This window comes from Phalacrocorax carbo, chromosome 1 (assembly GCF_963921805.1).
Source record: "Phalacrocorax carbo chromosome 1, bPhaCar2.1, whole genome shotgun sequence".
NCBI lineage: Eukaryota > Metazoa > Chordata > Aves > Suliformes > Phalacrocoracidae > Phalacrocorax > Phalacrocorax carbo.
Genome location: NC_087513.1, coordinates 203,803,758 through 203,829,814, shown reverse-complemented (window position 1 = coordinate 203,829,814; position 26,057 = coordinate 203,803,758). Strand labels below are relative to the sequence as shown.

Sequence of the window (26,057 nt, the reverse complement as noted above, 5' to 3'; positions counted from 1 at the left end):
TCATTAAATACGTTGCAGACACAACTATGACCTCAGATAACATGCCACACTAGAGCAGAGAGAACAGTAGATTGACACAACACTCAGCACTGGATCTGCCCAGAACCTGATGAATGGGGTATTCAGGAGCATAATATGAATTATACAATAATTTGTTGTCCTAGAGAGAGCCATTAGTCATGACAGATAGCACTGAAAGCTGTTTTATTATTTATTCAGTGCTTAATGAAGACCAGGAATGTGTTCCGTGTAACAGTAGGTCCATAGCTGACACTGGCCTTGAAGGTTACATTTAGCTTTCCTTAAAATCATTAGAAGATGGCTGTTAAACCTATCTGTTTTGGCTTGGGATTTGTTTTTTGGTTTGTTGGGGTTTTTTTAAGGCTTAGCTTCAGTAAAATACAAGATATATATCACACAGTAGAAGTTTATACCGAACAAATATAAATACTTTTGATACTTGGATAAATGCGTAATATATGATATTCAGAACACCAAGGAATATAGCTTTTTTAAAATAAAATGTTACTTTGAAATAGTGCACTTATTGCAAAATATGCCCTGTCAGAGAAGAGCATAAAATTAGTGGAATAAATAGCAGCTTTTAAAAACATACGCTTAATAAAGTGGAAATCTAGATCTAGACAAAGAAATTCAAACAAACAACACTAGTTTCAGCTTTGAATAATATTGGGACCCCATGGTTGCTGATGGACCAGGCTGTTCTAACTCATGATAGTCTAGATGAGAGATCTTTTTACGCTGTTTGCATCTATGTCACCCAGTTTCTGTCTTCCCCAAAAGGGAGGGTATGTCTGCTTTTGCTGAAGCATTATGTCTTTTTCCACTGAGAGAAGACTAAAAGCAGAAGCCAAAGTTTCTGACCTTAGAAACTTTTCTTAATGGAGTTTCTGCTGCATTCCTGCTTAGCAGGTTTGTTTAAAATGGGTTGTAATCATTCAAGTTTAAGCAGCATCTACAATAATATGGTGAGGAGATTTTCTTAAGATTTGGAAGACCAGCACAATAGTTTAACCCTCTCAGGCCCTGTTGTGGCCTTGAACCTCTCATTACAGGATAAACTGATCAACAAAATAATCTGCCTTAAAAGACTTGGAGGTGTCTGCAAAACTCATAAAGATCACTTTATAAATACCACAGAACAGCAAATAACATGGTATTTTATAGAGGTCCTGGTCAAGCATAGCTCTTACTTATCTAAACAGAAGCTAAAATGTCTCATTATTTCCCATGATCAAGAATCTAATGTATGACTATATATCCATCCGTATTAAACACAGTGAGTTTAATTTCTTTCCACTCAGACATCCTAGGCAATGCTAATTGCACATCCTGTTACGCTGTAATAAATGTAAGTGTTTCACGGGGATCTATTGTACTGCACTGCTCCTCACTTAGAACAATGATTCTTTCAATTGCTGCTTGTCTGCCCAGTTACACAGGTGTGCAGATGAAATATGTATTTTTTTCCTGATAAGAATATTAGGATTCACAGAGTCATGAACCCTCTGGAAGTTAGAGTGACAGCCAATATTTTTAACAGCCTCTGAGGAATGAAACCAGACAGTTGCTATCCATTATGCTTTTCCTCCCACTTAACAACAAAACACACATTAAATGTAAATTACCCTCAGGAGAGGACAAATATGGACTGATTCTGGTCTTATCCTTCTAATAGCTGAGGCTTTGTACCAGTCATCTTAAGCAAACCATGTTCCAATGGCTAATAAATGTTGCTGTGCTAAAGAAGTTAAAAAATTTGTACCCTGAAGTTGACTCCTGGTAGGAGTGTGTTCTTTTCCATTTAGAGCTGCAGAGTACTCAAATATTCTTTTCCAGTGCTGTGATTTCTGATATGCTAGAGAAAGAATATAGGAATTGCATTATGGCCTGACTGGTCTGAGTATCTTCCCTCAAGCAACACCATTAACGAGGCCACTTTAGAAGGTAAAACACTACCACTGTATTCACACTCTTAGATCAACAGTGTTATTTAAGCTATAGATCATGCCCACATTCACTTTGGTCTCAGTTGCAATCTTGATGTCCCACCTCTCGTTTCCTACCTTGCATGTGACTATGCTTCAGCAAAGATTTTGCCTCAGTGTTACATGGAATATTATGACAAGTTCGGTTCTAAAAATGCAAATGAAAAGAAGATTGGCTGAGGAATGTGTGCCAAGATGTGCTGAAAAGGAATTCTTCTGCCTAGAAAGAAAGACTGAATTATAGAAGATTGGAACTTGGAACCAATCCTATTTCATCTTGTCTTTAATGACCTTGGCATAAGACATAGAAGTATGTAAATGACAATTGTATGGTAGAAAATCAGACATATTACCAATACAGCAGATGATGAAAATAACACATGGGAACAGACAAAAAATGTAATAATTCAAAGCACAAGGTCATGCACATATGGACAACTGGTTATAAAGTGGGAGCTCATAACTTGCAAATGATTGAGAAGGGTAAAGATAAGCACAGGGTGGACAATGCCCTCAGACACATGGTATAAATTTGGGGTTGTCCTGTGCAGGGACAGGAGTGGGAATTGATGATCCTCATGGGTCTTTTCTGACTCAGGACATTCAATGATTCTATGACTCTAAGTGTGTGCCAAATAAACAGGCAAATATTAATCTAGGTGAAGTCAGTGATGTATTTCCAGAACAGCTAGAGAAGTATCACTATGTAGACCCCTAGTGTCATGGTTTTAGCTGGGATAGAGTTAATTTTCTTCACTGCAGCTGGCATAGTGCTGTGCTTTGGACTTAGTATGAAAACAATGTTGGTAACACACCCATGTTTTGTTGTTGCTTGTACTAGTCAAGGACTTTTCCAGCTTCCCATGCTCTGCCGGGTGCACAAGAAGGTGGGAGGGGAGGGGGCACAGCTAAGAGAGCGGATTCAAACTGACCAAAGGGATATTCCATATCATGTAACGTCATGCCCAGTATGTTACCTGGGAGGGGCTGGCTGGGGGAGGGAGGCAGCAATCGCGGCTTGGGGACGGGCAGCGTCAGTCAGCGGGTGGTGAGCGGCCGTATTGTTCATGTTTCTGGTTTTTTTTCTTTCCTTCTCAATTTTATTATACTATCATTATTGTCATTATTATCATAAACATAATTATTATCTTATTGTAATTATTAAACTGTGCTTACCTCAACCCACAAGTTCTTTTCCTCTTCCGAATTCTCTCCCCCATCCCACAGGGGTGGGTGGAGTGAGTGAGCAGCTGCGTGGTGTTCAGTTGCCAGCTGAGGCTGAACCACGACACCTAGTATGACTTTATTATAAATGCGGGGTACATTTCTACTCATTCAGGATCAAAATGACCCAGATTAGAACCACTGCAGACGAATATTATAACACAAGGAACATGTCATTCAGGGAAAGACTGTCTATTTTGCCTGGTTAGCGAAGTAAATAAACCATGAGAAGGGAATTGCCCATGCTCAATAAATGTTTCTTAAAGTGAAACACCAAGGAGGTGCATATAAATACTTCTATATGATATATAACATACAGTAATATATATCATATCAGTTATATAGCAATCTATTATTGATATAGCATATATAATATACAATATATTATATATAGTAAATATAATTTAATATAACAAGTATATAGTCCATTACATACCATATTGTATTATATATTGCATTATATGGTATTATATCATAATAATGATATTATAAATTTTTATAAAATGTACTATACATTATAAAATATATTTTATACATATTATTATATAATGTAATGGTGAATAGTGAAATAATAAGACAGTGGTTTATATATGACAATATATTATATATTATTATATATTGTAAATAATATATTATTGTTCATGTAATTATTAAAATTATGCATTATATATTATACTTTGTATAAGTGTAATACATGTATAAATTACATGATTATATCCTAAATATTGATTATAGCTAAACTATAATACAATGTTACACAAATCGAAATAACATTAGGTTCACATATCATACAAAATAGCAATTATAAGGAAATTTAGAGATATTTAAAGCACATTCTGTCTATCCTCAATTAGTATGTTAAAATTATTTCCATTTGACTCTTAAGAGAAAAAAATGCTTTGAAAGGAACTAATATACTTATGGTAATTTGCTAAAATTGTAGGTGTTTACCTTAAATCAGAAAGTTGCAAGCATTTTTAGGACACAGAATTGAGAAAGTAAACTGCATTTGCTACACCATGTGGTCAGGGTGACTTTTGTTTGCACTTACCTGTTCTTTCCCTGAGTAGTCACTATATTAAATCAACAGTATCTATGGACTTGGGCTCACTAAATGTGATGGAGCAACATTTATTGAGTCCAGTAAGTTTGGATACAACAATGATTTTGTACATGTAAAATCTAATGTTATAATTCAAATTTATTAAATAATACAGAGATTTTTAGCAAAAGCCTTTTATCCTCCAAAAGGCTGTTCTACTTTCCAGTTTTCTCTTTTCTGCTCATAATTTTGGGGCATTGTAATTACTGTTGGGTAGAATCCTAAAAAATAAAAATTTGAACTTGTTCTCTGTGTACACTCATTCATGGATTGCATGTTTCAGATTTAAATATATATAGATTTCAACAGGAAAAAAGAGAACCTGTTTGTATTTCTTCAGTCATAATTAGTATTAATTTCCTCTATGTTAATAGAAATCAATCAACATTATCTTTTAAGTTATCTTAATTTCATTACAGTAGTGACACATACTCCAAATGCCAGTGCATTCTAGGGAAGAGGAAGAGGAAGAAAGAGCCCTTCATTTCTAAGAGGACTTTTTTAATACCAAGGATTGCATCCAAAAGATTTCTATTCATCTCCTATATTAATTTCTTTGTGCTAGTTTGGAATAATTTTCTTTGTGCATGCAAATATGCAGAGTGTGCTTTAAGCAAAGTCAAAGTTATTAAAAATCTGAAATCCTCTTCTTTAATCCCTATTAATAATTGTATAAATGCAGTGTTCTGGTAATCCTCAAAAGAAGGTATTAGGGCACATAAATGCTTTAAGGCGGCTGCAGTCATGAGTTTCTCACACTGACAAAACACCCTCATGAACTACCTTGAACACAGATTTACTGAATTTTAAACTGGCACTTCATCCCTGTTTCAGCAAGCATCGTCTGCAGATTTAATGATCAGGAACATCCTCCTGATGCACGCCGGGAGATACGGCTGCAGGGTTCAGACTGCAGCAGACACTGTGTCAGATGAGACGGAGCTCCTTGTTAGGGGTGAGTATGTTGCACCGGAAAACACAGTCACCAGAAACCATTGTACCAGGGAATTTAACTATGTGGGCTCCAGGGACATCTGTGCTATGCATTATTTTTCAGATATTATACTATTGAAAATATCTGTGATTAGCTTACTGTCTTTGAAAGAAGTTTCACCATAAACTGACCTGCAGACTTGGCAATGAGAAACAAAAGGCAGTTGGTTAATGGACATACAGTCTTAAGAGAGGTAGTAGGCCAAAAGGTATACCACATTAGTTAAAATGTAGACAATTAGCATTCACAGACCCGTGTAAGATAGGTATGATGGGTTCTGTGCTTTCTTTATACAATGATTTATATTTTATCTTATGGCCAAGCCATTCTTCCAGGTGTAATGGTTTAGGAATATTCATTCCCTTCCTATGAGGAAGGACCATGCAATGTTTTGCAAAATGATAGATATGAGCAATGAACCTAATGAACAAGCTCCCTAATATGGCAGGGATTTGTTTTTCTCACATGAAATTGTGACCACCCAATTTCTGCTGCATCTTTAGGCCCAGTCCTGCAGCTGTTGAGTCACTTTACCTGCCATTCAGTGTTCCTGATTATGCACAGGAATACAGAGTCACTGTCCTGCAGGATCCCAGATCCTACCCAGGGTGGACACGAATCACTTTAGAGTGAAGCAAGGCATTAGCACCATACATGCATTCCCTTAAACAGAGTAATTCTGCATTCTGCACTACTTCTGTCTGTGTGCACACACATGTTGTTCCGCAGCTGATGGCAGTTGAGGACTTACAGCCCACTTACTGGCATTACAACTAGTGGGTGCTGCTATGTCAAAATAGATGGATCCCTGCTAGGTAGCACAGCTGGATAGCCTCACTGTGATTTATACAATTTTTGAAAGAATAAATCAAGGCAGATATTTTATTAGTGTTTGAAACTCCAGATTTAAAAAAAGAATCAAAGGTATTTAGAGATTATAATCTTTCAAAAATACTTATTCTACTACATTCTACCACTTCTTTAGATTTGATATCTTTATATCCATCACATTTAGGACAAATATATGCTTTAAATGATAAAGAATGTTTCTGGCTGACTGCAGGGCTCTTCATGTTTTGATGAAAGTAGCTGTTAAATATTTCCATAAAGTCACTTTGAGGACCATCAGATTTCCATGAGCTATGGCACTATTGGGATGGTGGTATTCAGTTGCCTCAGCACAGACATATAATGCCATTTTAGCTGCCTTATGAAATCTGAGTCATCCTTGTGCATTATGCAAGCCCTTATATGTTACCTTTACCTCTCTCAGACAGGAGCTGGAGCCTCTATGGATAGGCAAAAATCTCTTAGCTTACTACTATCTAGGACACTGCAGACTGGCTACAAAATTATTTTTTAAGAATACCAGTTATGTAAATGCATTCATTGAATTTGACGTAGAAAATATATGTTTCTCTGAGGAAGAGGTTTGGGATGAAAAAATAAAGGGCATTGTAAATGCTATCAGAATGTATCTATGTCGGTTTCTAATTGCCATGCCACCTCACTGTTGAAATAAAAACCGACTGCTTTATAATGGAATTTAAATTCGAATATACTTTGCTTAAAATATTCTCTTTTTCTTGTTTCTATGATTGGATAATTATAGGAGACAGCAAGAAATGTTTGCATCACTTTCACAAAATGCTTTATACTGTGTGACTGCTTTTGTCCTGATGTAAAATTCAGTTTTCATGAAATTATAGGATATGGTTGGTTTATTGAAGTAGTTAATTTCCTTAAGATCTCTGTAAAACTTATGCAAATGAGGGCAATAAGATCCTACAGTGTCAGTATTGTTTTCACCAAAATATGTAACATAGTTTTGTTTTTTATTGCAGAAAATGTTTAAAACATTCAGTGCAAAGTTGCTAATGATTACTTTTTTATAGACCTCAGCATTTCAAAACTCCAAAATATTTAGGAGAATCTAATCTATCTCTCCTTATATTGTTACAGGCATTTAATTTTCATTTCAGTACCTCTAATTCTTTTTCCTCCACCTATCTCATTTTATAGAGTGCACTCAGTGGCCTGCAATTTGACACTGTCTGATGTTCCCAAATTGCAGTACCTTTCAACCTTTCAAACTTCTTTAGGTTTAGCTTTTGGAGGTACGGGACATTGCTTAAGACCAGCAGCAACAGACATTTCAATAAATATTTCAGGAAACTCTGAAGAATTCCACCTGACAGAGGAAGTCATCAGCTATGAAGAAAACTCATTGCCACTATGCAGTAAATTCTGAAATCCAAAGCCATATTATTCTTTATTTCCAGTCTAGTTTCTCAGTAAAATAATTTAATTTTCTTAATCTTACAAAACATCCTTGTGTTTTAAATATTACAGCCCATGGCCAAACTGAGATAGCAGAAGCTTTGTGATGAACTCTTAGAAGTACTGATATGAGTAAAGTTCCAGCACATGCTTGTTCTGACCTTACTCTCTCTCCTTTTGTCTCTGTGGAAAACGCCAGTCGTGAATGCTGATATTATCACATCAGCATAGAACAACATTTCAATCATTAGCTATATTGTAAGGTTCATCTGGTATTTTTAATATATCATTGTGATATTAACTCAAAAAGTCATTCTGCTTAGACCATTTCTACAGGAAATAAATTAAACTTACTGAAAAAACTAAATTAAAATAATCAAATTTTCCCTCCTTCAGATATTCATGACTATCAGAATTGTTGCTATTAGCAAACTGACTAAATTTATCTATTCAACTGATGACAGTTTTCTAGTACTCTATTACAAGGGACTTGGAAGACAACTATACCTTGCTGCAGCTTCTTCAGATGAAGCAAAGAGAAACAAACTCATTGCAGACTCTTATTGCTTGTAACTAACATGCTGATCTTCAAAAGACAGGCATTCATTCACCACCGCATTACCAGGCAATTGCAATGTCTTAATGTCTTTTATTTTGAAGAAGACATGGAGTATCCCAAAACCATATTTATCTTTTTTGTAACTATACTTGCTACTTGCTGTACTGGAATATCCCTTGGATGAAGTCCATGGAACTAATTGTGTCATTATTTTCGCCCTTGTTCTTCTTTGGCCTGCATTATACAGTAGAAGTTAAATTTCAAAAATGCCATCAATGAAAGACAATCTGAAGAACAGAAAATTAATAGTGCCAAGTAAATCTCAAATCTTTTAATTACTTAAAGGAGATAATTAATGGTGCAAGAAGATTTCCGAATTGACTACATATGTACGTATATATATGTGTGTGTGTGTGTGTGTGTGTGTGTGAACAACAAAAGAAATTAAGCCAGCAGAAAGTTTTTGTTCTGCAACTTTCTACAATGGTTTATAGATTTTTTAAAAACCATTTTCAAACCATTTTCAAATTCACTACCTCACAGTTCTTCATTTTAGGTAAGTTGCAGTGAAATACATGTCTACTGTTATTTCCATAATGATTTTTATCTAATGAATCTCTTCCAGGAACACATCAAAACTATATATGAAAAGTTATTGTAGACCATGTTTGGGCAAAACCAAGATTCAAATTCTGTCAGCACCAACCACTCAAAACAAAACTTAAATACTTTTCTAGGTGCTTTGAAAATGTGATTAAATTATATATATTAAAGTAAGGAATAATGTTTCAGTGTTCCCTAGTAATTTCTCTGCTCCCAAAATGCTGTTTTTACAGCCCAAGTTTCTTATTTTTCACTTTCTGTTTCATTTTTTCTGATGCTACCGATAACAAGGAGTTCATTAGGAAGAGATGTTCTGCTGGCAGCTGGACGTGTCAGGCAGTACATTAGCGTTCCAGCTTAAGTGTCTTGCATTTTAGTCTTGGAATGGGTTATGAATGAGATGTATTTCAGTAGTTCCATGCTAGTCAACAGTGACCTTCAAAGGACTGCTGTCCTGATGTACCTGACATAATTTGTTTATATTCAGGTAAGCTACCACCTAACTTGCAAAAGCATTTCCTTTCCAAAATAGGGTCCTACAAAATTCTCTGCAATCCACCATCACAAGTTGTTCTTATTATTAGATACCTGAAGAAAAATGTCATGATCTTTTATTCATCCATCTGAGATACACCATCCCCTTAGATATACTCATTGACTCTGTGCAGTGCCCAGAGAGGTCCTTTACTCCCTGAGCATGGGGAAGATGAGAGAGAGGATTCAGCTCAAAGGACAGGATCAATTTAAGGCAGAAAAATGCGATGCCAATCACTTACAACTTAGTTCAGTAACTGCATTGCTCACCTACCAGGTAGGATATTTGTTTTCAGCTGCTTCAGACCCAGCCTCAGAATCAAACTTCTCCTCAAGAGCATGCCATACCTGGAGGCAGTATGTTAGGTGAGATCAAGACGCATTCAACCCCCTTTCTGAGGCAGAGTAGCCAGGAACACAGAGGTCAGGAGACATGAGAGGCTGACGATGTAGGGCACAATTTAGGGTACCTACAGCAACCCAAATATTTGCTCCTTGACTTGACTACTGCCCAAGAAATGAACATAGACCTCAGGGGAACCCTTGTCAGCATCTTAAGCCAATTCACTGAAGTGTGTATTGGGAAAGCAAAAACCTAAATAACAGGCATTCACTCTCTGCACCAGATTTGCTCTGCAGCAGGGCAATGAGGCAGATAGTGATAAACCCTTAAACACTGCTGCAAGATTTTCTGGAAAACAGTCATCATAGAACATAATAGCAGAAGAAGGCATACAGGGCAGGCTAATACAGCTCAAGGACATCCAGAAGAGAAAACAGCATTTCACATAGGGCATTAACTGTTCTGGCACCACTCCCACACAAATGTGCTGCTTCAGAGGAATTCCATAACAGGAATTATGTATGTCTGATGGTGAAAGAAATAGCTTTAGTGGAGTGAATGAATAGAACAAAAAACACAGCTATGGAGTTACATTCCTGACACCCAAGTCATTGACTGTTTTCACTTCATTTATGCCTTGTGTTGTTTGCTCACCCAAGGAAAATATGTACAGAATAGCTGTTTGCCATGCAAACAAGGATGTTTACAGGAGCATATAGATAGTCAACAAATGTTTGCCCCAGCATATGAAGTCATCAACCATTTAATAAGCAGAAGTGATTTATGATTTGTATGAATGTCAGTCCTGCTCTTAACATCAGTCCAAAAATCCGTTTTCCCATGTCACATGTTTCATTTGTCTACCAGCCTTTATTAATCCACCCAGACCTTCAACTTTCAGTGAATATTAAGTAGCAGAGAGGCAGAATAGCAGAATGTTTCAGCTTGGCTGGTTTTCCATCTATCATTAGCACACTGGTAATCGTGCTGTCTCTCTACTGATTTTTCACAAAGAAGCGATTACCAAAGCAGAAGGCTCTAATATAGGATAAATATGCATATCATGTTCTGACACTAATGATATGACCACAAACATGGTTACCAAACACCCAAGTACCAACCAGGACACTTGCATCTCACAGATGTCTCAGGTGATTCTGTAGCCAGCAATGTGTCAGGTTTGCTCAAGGCAATGCCTGCTTGGTAAGTTAATTTGGTTTTTAAAACCTGTCTTCCAAAAAGGGGTTATTATATTCTTATTTCCCCATTATGCTGGAGAAAATTGAAGCAATCTGTGCATGCATATTTTCATTACAAAGGATATCTCCATGAAGATTGGACACGAGAGGGAAATTTTTCACAGTGAGGACAGTCAACCATTGGAATAATCTCCCCAGGGAAGTGGTTGATTCGGCCACGTTGGACACCTTCAAGAGTTGTCTGGACAGGGTGCCGGGCCATCTTGTCTAGGCTGTGCTCTTCCTAGAAAGGTTGGACTAGATGATCCCTGAGGTCCCTTCCAACCTGTGTTTCTGTGATTCTGTGTGATTCTGTGATTCTGTGGTCCGGTCGTCCTGTGCTTCCACCATGTTTCACCATAAAGACACTTAAAACACCAAATACGTCTGTCATAGAAAAATGTTGACACTGTGAAGGGCTTAAACTTTATTTCCTTATGTTGGTCTAATCAACTACATTAAAAAAGGTCAACAGTGTTTTTCACTTTGTGTTTATTTAATTAATCAGTACAAAATCTGTTACTCATAGACAGGGAGGTTTTGAAGAAGCCTCAGAGAACTCCTAGCTAAGTGCAGAAGGCTACTTTTTACACTTACTTTTGGCAAAAATTATTTCTTTGCTCTTCTTTGCAAGTTTGGAGGGTTGGCTTAGAAAATCATCTGTACAGCTCAGCAAAGAAAAACACTGGGAGTTGGGGACATCACACAGGAGTCTAACATGCTATCACAAAGACCAGTGAGAGGCTCCCTATAGCCTGTTAAGAGTAGAGATCCCTTTCAGCTGCACTGAGGTAAGTGGTACCCCTAGTGCAGCAGCAGTTTCCAAGAACACCAGGGATTTTCTTGCAGATTAGAGGATTACTGCAAAATTTACCATTATACTATTGTCTGATGTGGATGGGGACAGTGTTTCAGATATTTAGAATTGAGTAAGTGATTTTTCCTATGTAAACCTCTACATATGTTAGTGATAATAGTGACACCACAAACACCACTGTAGGTTATTTTTCAGTTACCCCTTTCTTGCATCACATTGCTTTTTAGGATCATCATGACTGAGTTAGGAATACAAGGTTATGAAGTCAAAGGATTTTTTAATATCTTTGAAGGCTTCAGTGCCTAATCAACAGTACCAAGTCTCCAATATTTTAATATTTATTTATTAAATGAAAGTTTTTTACCATAATCAATTACTTTAGGTTGTCAAATGAGCTCCATCACTTGAGTCTGATTTGTAAGTTACTCTTGCAAGGCTGGTTTACAATACTTTATACCCAAACGAGTAAGTAGCATTGATTGCAAACTACTCAGACAGATGCTGGATGCTGCATTACACACGCCCTTACAACAGTCTGTGGAGCAGCCAGCTCATCTCCAAATTACCAAACTTTCTTTCAGATTGCTCCACTTAATTGTTCTAGATACAGTGCAGCCTGATCTCTTGTTTTACAAAGGAGCAAAGGGCACGAGTCCCAAAATGACTTATTCAATGTTTGACTTTCTGCAATGTAAACAGTGCAAACTGTAACCTGTAGCAAAAGTTGACACTACAAGGTAACCAAGTCTGGGACAGAACAGCAAAGAAAAAGATCATTAGCTGTTTGCAAGGGAACTACACTAATGCAGTAGCCAGGTAAGTTTCCTTGTATTCATCAATGATCACATAAAAGATTTTTTCAGCACATCTAGTAATTTTAGTATTTTATATATTTTATTAAAATATTTTATATATTACATATATATTGTAAAATATGTTTTGGATAAACTCAAAGATAAATAATTTATTGGTCTCAATTCTGTTACAAATAGACCTGCGCTCTCTAAGCATTAGTATAGTTAACTTTATTTCCAGTACTATCTCCTTGGTCTATACTTAAGGATTTTAATAGATTTAGATGCCAGATATTTTCTGGTATTTTAGTAATAGTTTATTCACTGTTGTTTACTTTTATTACCCTTTTAACTCTTACAGCTCAAAATATGTTTTTTATTTTTATGGATCTCAATAGATATTGTGCTTTTCTACAGAAAGAAAAAAATAATGTCCAGTCTTCTTCATTCTCTGTGTCAATGCTGTACACCCTTGGAGAGTTATTAGCATATACAGAACTAATTAAAAACCTTTGAATTATACAAATATTAGTACAAAATTCATGGCAGGAAGATTATTTAAAAATAGGATGAAAATCAGCTTTCTTCTACAATGTATAACGTATTGTAAGATTGTGCACTGAAAACTAACCAAATGCACTGTGCATGCCTACTGTAAGTAAAATAAGCTTTAAGATCAAAAACTACCTGGAAGCTGGAAGATCTTGAAATGGAACAGACAGCAATCCTGTAGTGTGAAGGGATGAAAGCCTTTGTGACTACAAACTGTGGTTTAAGAGTACACATTTTGTAGTCTAAAAAAAAAAAGAGGTTAAAGTTATTCTTGTAGTCTGGCAAAACTACAAATCTAAGCAAGAAATCCATTCTTATGATATATTTTTTTGAGAAGTAATGTTTCCTCTGAACTCTACTGACCTGGAGCAAATATAACGCAGGATCTGCTGGTTAGGTTGACCACACTGCTCCCTTCAGTTGTGATATTGCCAATAAAACTTAAAGACAAGTACTTGGGTTTAAAGGCCATCAGACACAACATTATTAAATGGAACATAAACAAGGTCAGCAGATTCTTCCTGGTCCTTGAAATTATATTTGGCCTGCTGCAAAGGACAGGAAGATACCCTAAGCACAGACCGCATTAACTGGACTCACAGAATATGTCCATAATAGTAAACTGCTCCCTGTGGCCAATGAGCACAGCAGAGTTCCCACTCCCAGTCCCCTTCCCCTCTTAAAACAAGATGGGCACAACAAACTGCCTGGTGGGATCTGCCCCAGCCCATGGTAATCCATTAATTGTCCCGTGGCATGTGTTGGGAAAGTCATAATTGCGCAGGACTGAAATTATGATAGGGACTGGCTGACAACATAATAGCGCATAGGATCAGTGCTAGAGTTCAGATATGTGCTTTGGACGTTTTCAGTTTATCAGTGTAGCTGAAATATTTACAACATTAGAAGGCAGGTTATTACTGTAGATGGAGCATTAGCCCTTTATCTCACAAATTCCAGACTGAAACACTTCCAGCAATCTGAACTTGTAATAGGACCTTTGTTATAACAGGTTATAACAGGACCTTCAGTGTTGTGAAAGGGAAAGGCATTCATATCTTAAAAAATGGTTTTTTTAAGAGTTTAAAAAAGACTTTCTGTTCTGTCTAAGAAACCTCTATACAAACATCAACTTAACTCCTATCTATAGCTTCAGTCAAAAAGTGCCTAGAAACAAGTGCAAAAAAACAGATCAGATGTGGTGATGCCACAGACTCAGTGGCTGAAAGAGACTCACACAGTTCTGGGGGTGTTGATGCCCACACTGTGATTGCAGAGACTAAAGGAGGCAACATGGACCAGAATTGGGACAGCTGGTAAGTGATGCCCTACAGTGCTAAAGGTAGTCAGTAGGACATGCTAACAAAAGAGGCATGTCTAAAACTCAGTTTCTTATTCTGTTCTACTAGTTATATCAGTCACAATGCAATTCGTCCTAAGGTGAAATTGCAGATCATGTTCCTTTCACTGTTCATATATTTTGTGTCAAGTCACAACTGCTACTACGCAAAGATCCTGCTCAGAGGCTCTGGGCTGCAGTCTGGAAGCTGAGCTCACAACGCTCAGCAGCTCTCAAGGTTGTCTTGCCCAAATCCCCTACATTTTACATTTGTACAAGGCAGAGAAGTCATGAGGACAAAGGAGCATAAAATTACATATGTACCACCAGAAGCTTTCTCAGGCAGGACACCAGGAATTTCTCCTGACCCTCATCCCTGGAATGATTTAAGAGTATTTATATTCTCTTTCTCACATTCCAGCCCTGAGTCTAACCTCCCTATCTGTCCTGCCACTGGCTGGGGTATAACCTCTCCATCTGCCCAGGGCCCTTATGTATCTACCTTACAGAAACCACTCGGGTACACCACACGTAGAGGGAATGGGGATAGAGATGTATCCACTAAAGCCATGGTACCTACTGCGTTCACTATACATCGAAATTTCTCTCCACCCTCTTGTTGCCCATTATGTGAAAACACTTCATCAGCCATAGGTGGGCACAGCAAAAGGGAGTTACACTACAAGAAACAGTCAAGCTCCTGTTTTCTCAAGCACATTTTCCATCATTCTGTAGTTACTGTCTCTTTCTTTTCCTCTCGTTCATAACTTCTCATCTTCTTCATGACAAGTCATGTCATTCAGAAAGCAAAATCTTCACGTCAAGAAATCTGTGTTCATGAACTTCTACATATCAGGTTTCTTAGTTTGATAAAAGTAAGAATTATCCTGGTCAGGCTGCAGTGGAGTAAATCAGCGCGTATTCGGGGATACAGGGAAAGGGCACTGCCTCACTGAACGACTACAGCTATTATTGGTAATAGTCTTTCAAGAACTCTCACATTAACATTGTACCATGGCAAGTAATCCAAAGGACCTCTCAGGATGATCATTCCAACAATAAAAAGGCACATAAAACAAGTTTGCCAAAATGCAGTCACACATGTCCTGAAATGAAGTATCAATCTATGGAATTGCTCTGAAAGAAGTTAACTGACTAATATCCTTGATGCTGGGTTTCCAGTGCTCCTGGAGCCACATAAGAGCCTATCGCAGCCCCAAATGTCTTCTCTGTGAAGGTCGACTGCACTGTAGTGCATTTATGACCAGTCATTTTCTGTGTAGTTTCCAGAGAAGCATTTGAGCAGACCATGCATTTTTTCCTCAATTGGCTATTCTCAACTAAAAAATTGTTTTAGAGATCCTGAACAATAAGACAGCCCTTGGGAGAAAAGCTTCTCTGCATTAGCCATACGGCTGACACCATGAATGATTACATCCAACCATAAAATTTAATGAGATTTCTACAAAATGAGTGACATCTGCATAGCACTCAGGTCCTGGCTAACTGTCATACATTTGTCATCACTGAGGCTTTTGTCCTTTATTAATCTGCTTTCAAGAATGCCTGCTGTTGGAAATGGAAATGCTTTTTAGCAGTCATCCTGCAGACTGTGTAAGAGCACGCATCTCGGAAAGCATAATGACACATTGTCATGACCAGGAATGCATTTAAAGGGTTTAAAAAACATGAGAGAACTCTGACAACAGAATATATTGAGAATTTAGCAGGAGACATCTGCATAAATATATTTTACATATTTTTATATAAGCAAGGCGCTTGTTCTTTTGCCTATAATACAGTGGCTAGAAACTCTTTAACAACATTCAGTGTGCATGGGAGAAATATTGTCATAGAGGAGAAGTACCAAAATATTTCCCTTTAATTTTGTTTGTGCTTGGGACCGTGATATAATTCTGGGCCTAGGGCTCCAACCCAGTAAAAGCATATGATTGTATCAAGATCCCAGCTTTCCTTTAAACTCTCCCTCATGGCTATAAATAAAAATCTCACTAGTATTTTCCTACATCAACAGATAGCCTAAAACAATAGATGATGGAGATTGAAGATCACCCTATTATTAAATTAGCCCCAGGACTTGCTATTCTGAGATGAAGGCCTGACCTGGTGCTTCCCATCAAAGAGCAGGAAACACTTGCAGGAAGGCAGGAGTGCAAAGGACACAACTTTCTGCAATGTTTTCTCCCAGGAAGAAAAGCAAGACCTTTCAACTGCAAATGAAATGGGACTCCAGAATGACAAGAGTCACAGGGTGTCCAAGGAGGGTCATCATCTTATCCCAGCACTGTTTGTGACTCGATGAAAGGCACTGAAAGCAGCGAAGTCAAGCCTGCTGAGCAGGCAGAGCAATAGAAGAGGAGAGACTCCTAGAACTGAAGCAGCTCACCACCCATGGAAGTGGAAAACTGTGCTCTTCTTAGAGCCCAGAACTGTACCTTGGGCTCCTGTAAAGAGGACTACAGTGGGTTATGGAGACAATCTTCTTCCATCATGCACCCATAATACTAAACTTTACTGAATTCCTTCCATTCCTGGAACTGGAGGAATTGAATCCCTTGAATTTCAAACATTAATTTGTCTTTGGGTTTTTTTTGGTTGTTGGTATTATTTCTAAATGCCATATACTTCCAACATTTTAATGTCCATTAGTTGCTTGCAGATCATTGCCAAGCAAACAGAGGCAAGTGAATATCGTAAATTGCTTTCTCATTTAAAGGATTCAACGTCTTTTTTATTCTGAACCTATTGAGTGAAACTATTACAAAACTCTGATCATATTGTTGTCATAGTTCATATAAACATGCTTTTATTGAAGGCGTATCAGAGGAAATATAAAGCCATTTGCAGCTGCAAATGACAAAAAATCCCAGCATCTAAAAATATTTCAGTTAATAGGGGTTTTTTTAGCCTTTGATATTCAAACACATTTGTTTCTACTTATGGACTAAGGATTCTAGCCAGAAAAAGATTTGATTGCATGAAATAGCACTAAAATATAATGCTAAGCTCAGTAACGCAGAAATCCTGGCTACAGCTGCCACTTCAAATAGAGGCACCAGACCTTAGTGTTTGTCACCCTGATCCACAGGTGCTGAGCTCTGACAGTTCAGCAAGGGAGACCACACCTCTCACCACAGTTCATGGACTGGAGATATCCAAAGGACCTGCTCCAGTACAGCTCATGACACACGCAAACAGCATTAGTCTCCTGCAAAAGTTTATCAGCAATGGCTTTCTACTAATAAAGTTGTTTCCATCATCACCTTTCCTGCAGTATAATTTTGGGAGAGTGTCCAGTAGTGCATTTCTGATTTCAGAGACCTCCACATGGGTAGGAGCAGAATCAAAACTTCAGGCTTCAACAATAGGAGGATGGAAAAGAATCAGAAGGGTCTTGAATGCCAATAAAATCCAGATTTGTCATAAATAATTATAGCTATTAATAATATCAATATTTTACAGGAGTATTAAGTCCTGTTCTTCAGGACTTATATAAGCTTTTAAGTATAAGAAACCACAGGACAAATGTTTACCCATGACAGACATGCACATTTTCCCCTAAACATCTGGTTACAACTGTGGAAGAGGATCCTGAATCAGGAGAACCTTGCCTCTGATTTAGTTTTACAAGTGCAAATGGACAATGTTTTCAGACACCAGTAATATCAATATCAGGAAGAATTAAAGAAGAGAATTAGGGGGTAGGAGTGTGACATATCTTTCTTTGCAGTCATATTTACTACCAGAGACCCCACTTATTGGATCAGTCACATGGCATATACAAATGGTGATTAGCATACTCTTTTTTGGTGCAGCTAAGTGGAATAATTAATCCTTTCACTTTTCAAGTTAGAAGTTGTGGAGTTTTTGTTTGGTTTTAGTGGAACCATAGTAATTACAAGCCTTCAAAATATCTGGGTTTGGGTTTTGTTTTGTTTTGTTTTTAATAGCTTTCAATCAAACATTTAATGGACTTCCAACAGGATAGTAATCCAGGTTGTTTCCCTGCATGAGTGAATTTGAGAATAAGGATGAATGCTCTATTCTTGGTTCAGTTATTAGTAATATTATTGTTCTTCAAAAGCACATCCACCTGTGCTTCATTTTGATCACTATTTGTCTTTCCTGCTGACAAGTCTCACACAAAGAGAAGATGTGATTGCAGCTGTTCAGTCTAGCCTGGATGCTTCTTAATGTTGCTCTTTTTTTCCTTTAATTTTAGGTTGAGAACAATTATAACGGAGGATTTTTTTAAATCTGTTTCTATTTCTGGTTCTTCCACTGCCACTCTAACATATTAATTGATGCTCATCCACACAGCATAAAGAGTAGAAACAATCACAATTTACCAGCAAAAATCACATAAATGAGGTATCCCATGACATAATAGTGTGCATTTTAACCCTTGTACTTCATGGATATTGAACTCCACCGGGTCCCTACAGAATGCGTCTCCTGTATTATTGCTGCTCATCCATGATGATGGTGTGGTCTGTTTGATTATTCCACTTTATTCCTAGGTCCTCCTGGTCCCCCAGGGGTTGTAATAGTGGAGGAAATTACAGACATCACAGCAACACTCTCCTGGAGTCCTGGGGCAGACAATCACAGCCCTATCTCCCTCTACAACCTGCAAGCACGCAGTCCATTTTCTCTTGGCTGGCAGACCGTAAAAACAGGTGAGAAAAACTTTCAAACAGCACAAATAGACTGTTCAAAACTCCTGGTCATCACAGAAATAATCACCAGCAACTGCAGGAACAGATACTCTTAAGAGAACAATGATAAATTAAAAGCACTGATTTTTTTTTTTTCTTTTTTTCATTCCTTCCACGTTACTTAGCAACAGCTCTGAAAGGACAACACAAAGACACCTGCCATGATGCGTCTGTGAATAAGCAGAAAGCTCTCCCCTATTTCCTTCAATCTGTGTCTTTTCAGGAGTACCACAGTGCCAAAACCCTAGCTGTGATTTCTGATGTATTAGATCCTTGATGTCTATCATTTCTAACGGCCATATTGTATCACAAAGGCCACTTGCCATTGAGACACTGCATGTGAGCTTCAGATGTCTGAGTGACCTACAAATTTCTTTACTGTCTGCAGTTCCAGATGTGATAAGTGGTGACATGGAGTCTGCTATGGCTGTCGAACTGAACCCTTGGGTGGAGTATGAGTTCAGAGTTGTAGCAACCAACAAAATTGGGACTGGAGACCCAAGTGCACCATCACGAGTGATCAGAACCAATGAAGCAGGTAAGAAGAGGATAAAAAGGTTAGTTTTCCAGGACTACCAGAAACAAGAACTATTTTAATATAATAATAGAACTATTCTCTTCTCCCTGGTACACATCTGTGTGTTCAGTCATCACTGTTCCAGGGTGATACTCTTTGTAATGGGGAGCCAATTTGTTTTAATTACAGTAATATTATTTAATTTAAAGAAATTTCAAATAAACCCATTCCCTGCTGTCTTATCCCATCCAGGCTTCCTTACTCTTCATCCTACACTTAAGCCATTGCTTTCTGCACTTTGACAGTCTTTTACTGCTCTTCTATTGTAGGCTGCTTCTCATTCTCTTCACTCAACTGCTCCCAAGCAGCCTCTCCCCCCTTATTCTTAATAATTATCTCCTAGAAGGTGTACAGAATTTTTTAAGCATGAACTGTTAGTGCATTAAAAGAAATTTCATTGTCCTTCTGACTGGGATGGTACTGTGGGAGCCCAGGAAAAATATTGTATATCTTATTTGGGTCTCTTGAAAATTGCAGTGGTCTCACAAAGTTTGGAACCACTGGCAGTAATTTGGGAAGAATGAAGGGAGATAAAGAAGGATTGGGAATCTGAGAAAAATCCCTAGGCAGCTACAGAAACGTTTTAAGAGGCAGAAAGAGAGATAGGGTATGAACAAAGCCTCAGAAGAGAACTGCATCTCAGAACACTTTCAGATTATTCTCCATTCTTTGTTATTTAGGAGGCCTAGAGAGTTTTAATGTGGTTTTTTTTTTTTAATGTTTCTTCAGCTGAATAATTTGTAAGTAGTTTATTAATCATACAGAATAGAAGAGTGGCAAATTCAAAGATTCCACTAGAATTTGAAAGTATAACTGATTTTGTAGTTGTAAATATTCTGGATGAATACAGCAGTTGTGTTGCAACTCTGTCTTCTCATTAAGGGAGATTACAAGTGGCAATGCCAAAATATGTCAACCTCTCATTCTAAAATAATATTATTATCTCTTAAGACATGTTAATCTCCATAGTTCGCCAGTCTGTGTATATGCTACCCATAAATATTCACAGCAGAACATTCAGGCTGACTTTCTTAGACAGCACCACAGAATCAACTGAATAAGTGGGGCTGGAGGGGATCTCAGGAGGTGTCTAGTCCAGCCTCCTGCTCAAAGCTTGGTAAACCGACATCAGAGTAGGTTGCTCAGGGCTTTGTCCAGTTGAGTCTTTGAAAACTCCAAGGAGGAAGATTGCACATTCTCTCTGGGCAACCTGCGCTGGCAGTTAACTAATCTCATTGTGACTTTTCTTTCAATATTTCCAGCCAAAATTCCCCCTATTTCAGCTTATGACCCCTGTCTCTTGCCCTCCCACCCTGCACCACCATGAAGGGCCCATCTGTCTCCTCAGTGACCTCCCCATAGGCACTGGGGGCTGCTGTTAGGTCCCCCAAATCCATCTCTGCTGGAGGCTGAGCAAGCTCAGCTGCCCCAGCCTCTCCTCACAAGGCAAATGCTCCAGCACCACTATCCCAGTGGCCTCCTCTGAACTTGCTTTTGTTGATCAATGTCTTTCTTGTTGTGGCAACCAAAATTGGATTCACTGTTTCAGACTAAGTCTAACAAACCTATCTTCAGTTGTAATAAGATTTTTTTTTTCTGCTTTAAATAACTGGAGTTGCTAACTGATATTAAATTTCACTTTGCAATCACAGAACTGCACTGAAATTATTTGATTCCCATTCATGCATGTGGAATGATGCTTCCTTTCCAACTCTCCCCCTCATCTTCTGCAAGCTCCCCATAGGGTGAAACTCAATAACTTTATAGCAGAAACTTCAGGCGCTACATACTTCGGTCCATGAAGAAAAGAAGAAACAGAAAATTAAACAAAAAACATGAGCTATTTTAACCTCAAATGATTTTTAAAAACCACCTTATTTCACCATCATTATTCTTTCCTTGAGTTTACACAGTATTTCATTAGCAGTGAAAATTTTGCTGGACTAGCAGTGAAAATTTTGCTGGACCCAAAGGTTTAAATGACTTATCTATTTATTCAGATAGTACATATCAGAGAGGACACAAGCATTCTGGAAAAAGTTTATCCTATAATATGTTGCACCCCTGGGATTATGTTAATTCAAATTTATGAATATGTACCCTGTTTTTGAAAAGATGATTCAGGATTTTAATTGACCAGATGTATTTAAGCTGCGAGTTAAAACAGAAGTTTTAACAAGTTAGATTTCATCTAGCTGTCATGATTTTTAGGTTCCTCCTTCTTATTTCCTAGTGTTTACCAAACAAAGGCTGCATTTACTAAAACATATTCCTACAACTCTAGCAAGAGATTTCTTCATGCACATGTCTTTCCAATATTCCTTTGGACAATCACTGCAACTTTACCTCTGTAAAAATTAATTGATAAATCATAATAATGATAAGGAAAAAAAATTGTGGGACAAAGTATGCAGAGTGCAGTGTATTTTCACCTGGTGACTGGTATTAATTTCTGGGTAATACTCCACTATCGCTGCCATCAGAAGTAATAGAATCTTCAACTCAAGTAGAAATGCTGTCTACTCCAGTACATGAGATGCCTCCTGATAAACAGTGCTGTAGCTGATAATAATGCAGGTCTTCATTAATAATAAATTGGTAACATATTAGTTCAAATTGAAAAAAGGCCACACTAGATGTTTACGTGAACTTTCAGCTTCCCAGTTCGGAACACTTTTTTGCTACCAGAGTTACAGCTGCACATATGAGATGTTAGAACGGAGTGTTTTGTAGCATGACATTGAAATCCAGACAGGTGCCAGTAAAACAACTTAACAGCCTTCAGAGAAATTAAAGCTGAATTTGTTTGGTGTGCCTGCTTAGCATGGCATGGTACAACAGAAGTCTGTTGTCATCACCTCAACTTCAAACAACTTTTCTTTAAGAATAAGTTTGTTTTGTGTTTCAGTTGTGAGTGGTTTGGGGTTTTGTGTTTGGTTGTTTGGGGTTTTTTTTTAATAAAAATGATAGATGCAATCTCATTTTTTTATTCTATAGAGGGAGTGAAAGGGCAGGAGTTACAATAAGATATAACTTCCCAATTTGTTAGAACCTGCAAGGAGTTGTAGGGTCGAAAAAATAACACAATGGGGCCTGCTTTAAACAAAAAAAAATTCAAACAAAAAAAATAAACTGTTACACATAATTCTTCTCAAAATAACATGCTGCTTATAATTTTTGTGCCAGCCTTGAAATGCCAGAGGTTTAATGATCTGTCTCACTCAGGCAGCTACTTTTTCATGGTCTCCAGGTATTCCTAAAGTCCAGAGCTTGTTTAGCTCTGTCCTCTGACACAGGTCTTTCAGTGATTGTGTGAATTATCACCCTTGGTATAGTTTTCAGATGCCAAAGTCAAAGAGACAGGAAAAATAATATTTTTTGTTGTGTTTCATATATGGTTTTCCAAATCAGCACATTAATATATATCTTAGTGTATCACCCAGTGATCTATTCTTCTTCAGAATCTATTACTAATTTTTTATCTGAAAGCATCAAGATAAAATCTCTATTAGCATGGGTTCCAATTCTAATACCACAGATCTCAATTCTTAAAAGACACATATGTGAAAGCACATTATATTTCAGAAAGAACATGGCATCAACCTCTTTACTCATGACCCAGGCAGAATAATCTGGCTATTTGCAGTGATGTTAGATGTGCCCCACATGTACCAACAGGCGGGCTGCTTCTGCACCGGGTAAAACTCCAGAAATATCAGTCTCCTAGTGGAGAAGGTGACTGTGGCTCATGCTCAGATGAGAGCTGAGATCCACAAGGCTGAACGATAGCTGTGTAGACAATCCAAAAAGGCAACAAACACGTGATTCTACTTCCATTATTTTATACTTAAATGGAAAGCGGCATCTGTAATTTAATGGCACAAGCTAATCTGACTGGAGACTAAAGTCTTTTTCTCTCTCCACACCTCACTTATTTTATCACTTTTCCCCCAAGATAGTTACAACATTTTATATTAGTCCATTATCTAAAAATATCCATGGAAGCAATACTTGGAGTGGTGTAAGGAAATCAACAGAATAATAAACAGGTTTCCACTTGCTTTAATTTTCTAATTAAACCCTAATCTTGTTACTTAGTTCATATTTAGTTAACATGATTGCTTTTTATAGCTACTTTCATCAGAATGGATAATACCATGATTTTCTGGCATATCTAACTTATAACCAGCTGCTGCATTTCTGTCAGTTCTAGCCTTGATACATATTTTACAGGTCCACAAGGTGAAAAGAGCCAATAACATGAATTTAAACATGTCTGGCATTCCACTAAGGCAGTCGGGCATTTGAAGCCTGGGGCAAAGCATCAATTACATTATCTATTCATGGAGAAACATGGGGAGAGAGAAATTGAGTAGAATCAAAGTTTAACCTGCTAATCATGCATGCAAACTTGATTTTATGAGGTAACAATGTAATCCACTCCATTAGTAGCAGATTGTACACAGGCTTTATCTTTAATAACTCCTTATTTTCCATTAAGTCGCCCTTATTCTCAGCTAGAATTTCTTCATAGCATAACAAGAACTGCCTCTGTCCCAAGAGAAAATGTACCTGTTTTAGACTGGCTTTGGTTTTGTGTTTTGCTTTTTTGTTGTTGTTGTTGGAGGCGTTTTATTTGTTTGTGACCTGTATTAAAGCAGTTTCAGCTTTTCCTATTATCATAAATATTTTTGCTGTAGAAAAAATTAATAACCTGCTTATCTGTGACATTTGGAGATGATTACCTGGGCTACTTACACCCTTTGTAGAAGATGTGCTTTTCCATAGGGAGAAACAAGAGGAGAAGATAAAATAGACGGTAATCAGTGACTGCATGGGTAAAAGTAGAACAAATGGGCTGCTAATACATAATATTGCAGGCTCAAACTAATATGCAGTACATAGCGATAAAGAATCTAAATGTGTGTGCTACTAAGAGACGTAACAGGAAAGTTGGAAGGGAGGAAGGAAGGAAGGAAGGAAGGAAGGAAGGAAGGAAGGAAGGAAGGAAGGAAGGAAGGAAGGAAGGAAGGAAGGAAGGAAGGAAGGAAGGAAGGAAGGAAGGAAGGAAGGAAGGAAGGAAGGAAGGAAGGAAGGAAGGAAGGAAGGAAGGAAGGAAGAGAGGAAGGAAGGAAGAGAGGAAGGAAGGAAGAGAGGAAGGAAGGAAGGAAAGGAAGGAAGGAAGGAAGGAAGGAAGGAAGGAAGGAAGGAAGGAAGGAAGGAAGGAAGGAAGGAAGGAAGGAAGGAAGGAAGGAAGGAAGGAAGGAAGGAAGGAAGGAAGGAAGGAAGGAAGGAAGGAAGGAAGGAAGGAAGGAAGGAAGGAAGGAAGGAAGGAAGGAAGGAAGGAAGGAAGGAAGGAAGGAAGGAAGGAAGGAAGGAAGGAAGGAAGGAAGGAAGGAAGGAAGGAAGGAAGGAAGGAAGGAAGGAAGGAAGGAAGAGAGGAAGGAAGGAAGAGAGGAAGGAAGGAAGAGAGGAAGGAAGAGAGGAAGGAAGGAAGGAAGAGAGGAAGGAAGGAAGAGAGGAAGGAAGGAAGGAAGGAAGGAAGGAAGGAAGGAAGGAAGGAAGGAAGGAAGGAAGGAAGGAAGGAAGGAAGGAAGGAAGGAAGGAAGGAAGGAAGGAAGGAAGGAAGGAAGGAAGGAAGGAAGGAAGGAAGGAAGGAAGGAAGGAAGGAAGGAAGGAAGGAAGGAAGGAAGGAAGGAAGGAAGGAAGGAAGGAAGAGAGGAAGGAAGGAAGAGAGGAAGGAAGGAAGAGAGGAAGGAAGGAAGAGAGGAAGGAAGAGAGGAAGGAAGGAAGGAAGAGAGGAAGGAAGGAAGGAAGAGAGGAAGGAAGGAAGGAAGGAAGGAAGGAAGGAAGGAAGGAAGGAAGGAAGGAAGGAAGGAAGGAAGGAAGGAAGGAAGGAAGGAAGGAAGGAAGGAAGGAAGGAAGGAAGGAAGGAAGGAAGGAAGGAAGGAAGGAAGGAAGGAAGGAAGGAAGGAAGGAAGGAAGGAAGGAAGGAAGGAAGGAAGGAAGGAAGGAAGGAAGGAAGGAAGGAAGGAAGGAAGGAAGGAAGGAAGGAAGGAAGGAAGGAAGGAAGAGAGGAAGGAAGGAAGAGAGGAAGGAAGGAAGAGAGGAAGGAAGGAAGAGAGGAAGGAAGAGAGGAAGGAAGGAAGGAAGAGAGGAAGGAAGGAAGAGAGGAAGGAAGGAAGGAAGGAAGGAAGGAAGGAAGGAAGGAAGGAAGGAAGGAAGGAAGGAAGGAAGGAAGGAAGGAAGGAAGGAAGGAAGGAAGGAAGGAAGGAAGGAAGGAAGGAAGGAAGGAAGGAAGGAAGGAAGGAAGGAAGGAAGGAAGGAAGGAAGGAAGGAAGGAAGGAAGGAAG

The 26,057-nt window shown here is 38.2% G+C and overlaps 1 protein-coding gene across 2 annotated transcripts in view; it reads left to right on the top strand.

The window, feature by feature from the left end:
• CNTN5 (contactin 5) overlaps positions 1-26,057 on the top strand; it is a 673,376-nt gene that overhangs the window by 612,205 nt on the left and 35,114 nt on the right. For both annotated transcript variants that reach the window (XM_064441325.1, XM_064441324.1), the window contains 3 exons: positions 5,170-5,290; positions 18,930-19,088; positions 19,516-19,665. In XM_064441325.1, the coding sequence (XP_064297395.1) occupies positions 5,170-5,290; positions 18,930-19,088; positions 19,516-19,665 (430 nt within the window). The remainder of the gene's footprint in view (positions 1-5,169; positions 5,291-18,929; positions 19,089-19,515; positions 19,666-26,057) is intronic.